The sequence below is a fragment of the Arachis ipaensis genome, chromosome B05 (assembly GCF_000816755.2).
Source record: "Arachis ipaensis cultivar K30076 chromosome B05, Araip1.1, whole genome shotgun sequence".
In the NCBI taxonomy this organism is placed as follows: domain Eukaryota; kingdom Viridiplantae; phylum Streptophyta; class Magnoliopsida; order Fabales; family Fabaceae; genus Arachis; species Arachis ipaensis.
Genome location: NC_029789.2, coordinates 1,690,158 through 1,694,255, shown reverse-complemented (window position 1 = coordinate 1,694,255; position 4,098 = coordinate 1,690,158). Strand labels below are relative to the sequence as shown.

Sequence of the window (4,098 nt, the reverse complement as noted above, 5' to 3'; positions counted from 1 at the left end):
TTATTAATTATTATTAAAATTAATAAATATTAAATTAGATAAATTTAAAATATTTTTTTTTATTTTTTAGTATTATGGAAAAGAAAAAATTGGATTTTTAAATTGAAAGGCACATGCTATTATTGAAGTTTGTGTATAGAGAGTTGCTTACTACTCAGCTCAGTTGATTCCATTTTCCAAAGCAAATATTTAATACAAAATCTTTTCCCCACACAACACAACAAAACCAACGTCGTCACCCTTCTTTTTCATTCTCCTCTTCTTCTTCTTCTTCTTCCTCCTCTTCTTCTTTTTTATCCCTCTCTCCCTCTCCACGCTCAACCTACAGCACCTCCTTTTCTGAATCTGATGCAAGCTCCGTTTTGAAGGGTCATTTTTTACTTGTTTCAAGAGCAAGTAGTGGAAGGTGGATTGACCCTCTAGCTTGGTAAAAGCATCAGGATAAAAAATATCGTTTTTTTTCTTTGTGGGTATTGGATTTTGAGTTTCTGTTGACCTAGAAAAATTGAAATGGTGGGTATATTTTCGAGATTTTCTGTTGGAAGGAACATCCACCGACGGACGCAAAGTGCTCTGGTAATTTTTTTTTTTTTACACTTTACTGTTTTGTGTTTTTTCTTTGTTGTTTTTTCATCCGATGAACCGTTTGATCAATACAATTCCAATGATCTTTTATTTGTTTGTTTATTTGGTTTGTCTTCTTTGAACTTGGATTGACCAATGGATGCTGAATTTACAATTCGTGCAAGTGTTTATACATAATTATAATAATAATTTAAGAAGTATGACTTTTGATTTTTGTATTTTCACTTGGAAGTGGTTTGTTTTTGCTATTAGATCATAAGCTTTGGCTAGAACAATTTGCTCTGCCCTTTTGACCCTTCTTCTTTTGCTATCCAATAGCTGTTGCATATAGAGAAAAATGTTTTTGTTAAATTTAATTATATAAATTATAAACCTTATCTTGTCCGGTGAATTCAAAAGATTTATGATGTGGTTTAGTGTTGACTGTTGAGTTGTGGAAATAATAGAGACATCTATGCAAATTGGCTGTTACAATTTCATCTATGTAAAAAGTTTTAATTGCTGACATGATCTTGTTGTTGCTGCATCATGTGTTGACTTCTTGTGGTGTAGGATGAGAGGGAAGTAATGCCCCCAAATGCGGAGGTTGCTGCCACAGCAAGTGCCGCCGCCGCCGCTCCACATGGAATTGAAGTGGCGGTGGAGTTTAAGCCAGTTGAGCACCCAATTGAACCCCTTGACAATGATAGACCGATTCAGTGCCCATTACCAGAACCATCAATTCTAAATGTAAGATTTACATCTGTTTGTAGTTTGGCATAAATTGATGGTTTGACTAAAAGAATTTAATTTTGATGCAATAAAACCGTTTTACAAGTGCATCCAATCACATAACCCCACATTAGCAAAAGTAACTACTTTTTACATTCACCGCGTGAATGGTCATCCAAGAGAACAGTTGTGATTGCACGACGGGTTGTTTTACTGTGCATCAAAATTAAACTCGACTGAAATTGCATGCTTTTTCAGGGAAGTGCCAAATCTGTTTGTGTCAAGTACTGTAACCTTAGTTTATATACCACATTTTATTTTGTTCTGTCATACATTTTTGAAGCCCATTACATTATGAAAACTTTGTTTTTGGTGATATGTGCATACCCTTATCAAATTTCGTTTGCTATATTTGCTTGAGCTCCAAAGTGAATGAGAAATCATGTTGATCTAAATAGGGCAATCATTTCGTCTTGTATTTTACAACTGCTGCTGCTCAATCACATAAATGCTTGAGCTTTATGTAGCATAACCCTTATTTTTGAATGTCAGACACAATGGTATGAATCTGATGGTATCTCACTATCTTTCAAAGAACTCTTTTGTTGTTTATCTCGGGCTCTCAGGAGCCTAGACAGCTGTTGATGTACAGGAGTTTTAAGCTTTGTTACTGATTTTCATGGTGAAACCAGTCATAGTATTTGAATAAATTGTTTTGCTTTCGAAATTCTGAGGCGAAAACACCAGCAGGCAGGGTAAGATGTGTGCTAGATGCTGCTGGAGTAAATTGATAATTTTCCTTTCATCGGCAAACTACACATCAAATGCTACTGTCTTGGTCAGCGAATAGTTTCCTAGTGATTATGAACATATAACATGAATGCAAAACAATTCAGAGGATTTGATTACTTATTTTAAGGGATGGATCCCGTAATTATAAATTATAAATTGATATACATGTAATACCAGAGATTAATAGATTATCATAACATAAAGGTATATGCTTGTTTGAAGGCGGCCATGGAAATGGCACAATCAATATGGTTGTTTCACATGACTGTTTTGAGTTAAATGTCAGTGTTTTTGATTTGAAAATAGGCTTAGATTCGCGAACACTGAGAGTGATTGTTGTTCTTTACTGTTGAGAGAGGGGGTCTGAGTTTGGTTTCATCCATTTCTCATTGTTTTTCATTCGATTCTTCAATTATCAGGATGGAAGAATATGGAAGGAGCGAGTATCTGCCACTGTTCGGAGAAGAGGCGACTTGCCGGTGATGAAAGAAGGAGGAGCCCTTGAACCTGAAGTTGCCGGCACAAAGCCTCGGACATCCCAGTCTAACAGAATGATTCTTCCATCTCTTAGTGCTCCAGAGCACAATCTCTTAAAACTTCTTGAAGAGTGTAATGCTTCAGGCATCTAACCTGGTACTGTTTCTTAATGTTGTAATCTGTTCACATAAATTGCATCTTCTTAAAGTGGGATGCATTGTTGTATTTCCTTCACCCTTTTTATTTTTAAATGTTATTTATTAAATATATTAGGAGAGTCTTAGAGCAATGATTGAGTTATCTCCAGGTGAACTCAGAGTCATGTGTTCGAGCCGGGAAATTCGATGCATGCATTAGGTTAGGCCATGTATATTACGCCATTTGTGCGCGGCCCTTCGCCGGATCTTGCCTAACACCGGATGTTTTGCATCGGACTGTCCCTCTTGTTTACTAAATATATTTAAATTATAATTTTCAAACACATGAATGTATATTCAAATGTATCATTGTGAAAGTTGAATCTGCTATATTTTTGCTACATGCTTTATATGCATACTCAATTGTTTTGGTCATAATCTCTTAATTTCTGTGTAGTTAACATTGAACTTATTTATGATCTCCTATAATGTCTACTCTTGAAGAAGAGTAGAATCTGGTTCCTCTAGGCTGCACTTTATAGCTTGAAAAATAAAATGCATTAAGTCATGATTCTGATTGAGCATTTGAGCTCTATGCTTGTGTTTGGTCAAACTTGTTACCATTATTTTGAATTTTTTTTCTTTTTGTCTTTTACAGTAAGGGTTGTTTTCTTGATAGCTACTTGAAAAGAATTTTCAATTGTGATATTTTAGCCAACAAATCTTATTTAATAGACTATCATTGGGGTGTCATTTTAATATGTCAGAGGCATTATTGGTGAAGTTGGATTGTTTAGTTAAATATATCACTTTCAATTCGAAGCATCTGATTCTAAAATCTTTTTTTCCCTTTTGTTTTTTAGTTTAATTTTGATGTACTAATAGTGTAAATGTTTTATACAGTTGTCTCGTTTGGATAATCATTCATGTAGTTAATATCATAAGTAGTTATTTTTATTGATGTAATGTTATATAAATAGATATATGTGTAAAATTATTTTACACAGTACAATATATCAAATTAAATTATTTTTTCTTATAGTAGTTTCTTATGGTTGTAGGATTGAGTTAGTTTATTAGCACAAGTTGGCTGAGAACATAAGTAATATCTTTTTTGAATGCAGTGATCGTGCCACATTACTTTATAGTTTGTTAGTTATCTGCTTTTTTGCCACGTGTTTATGACTTGCCTTGCACGGCTGTAAACTAAACCATATATATATATTTTAATAGAGGGTCGCTCTATGGTACAGATGTAAATCTGTACAGATTTACAGATATTTTAAATTATAGATTGTTTGACAAACACGTAGTCTATAAAGGGGACAATGTGTTAGATTTTAGTTAGTTCAAGCGGCTTTGAAGAGCCTAACAAGCCGTGTTGATTCTATAACAG

General features: G+C 34.0%; 1 protein-coding gene across 2 annotated transcripts; it reads left to right on the top strand.

The window, feature by feature from the left end:
* LOC107642372 lies at positions 173–3,286 on the top strand. 2 transcript variants are annotated; one of them, XR_001620662.2, is made up of 5 exons: positions 173–576; positions 1,138–1,314; positions 2,508–2,721; positions 2,873–3,003; positions 3,037–3,286. XR_001620662.2 is itself a non-coding variant. In XM_021122770.1 (3 exons), exons 1-3 carry the CDS (start codon positions 511–513, stop codon positions 2,715–2,717), a joined length of 453 nt encoding a protein of 150 aa, XP_020978429.1. In that variant the 5' UTR covers positions 174–510; the 3' UTR covers positions 2,718–2,854. The 2 variants fall into 2 exon arrangements, 1 of the variants encoding a protein (XP_020978429.1); XM_021122770.1 differs by lacking the exons at positions 2,873–3,003; positions 3,037–3,286 and having other exon boundaries at positions 174–576; positions 2,508–2,854.

Bases quoted from the DNA above. Each gene is read 5' to 3' on its own strand.
- LOC107642372 (XM_021122770.1), top strand. From the start codon at position 511: ATGGTGGGTATATTTTCGAGATTTTCTGTTGGAAGGAACATCCACCGA. The intron at 577-1,137 runs GTAATTTTTTTT...CTTGTGGTGTAG, and splicing joins GACGGACGCAAAGTGCTCTG to GATGAGAGGGAAGTAATGCC. The intron at 1,315-2,507 runs GTAAGATTTACA...TTCAATTATCAG, and splicing joins CAGAACCATCAATTCTAAAT to GATGGAAGAATATGGAAGGA.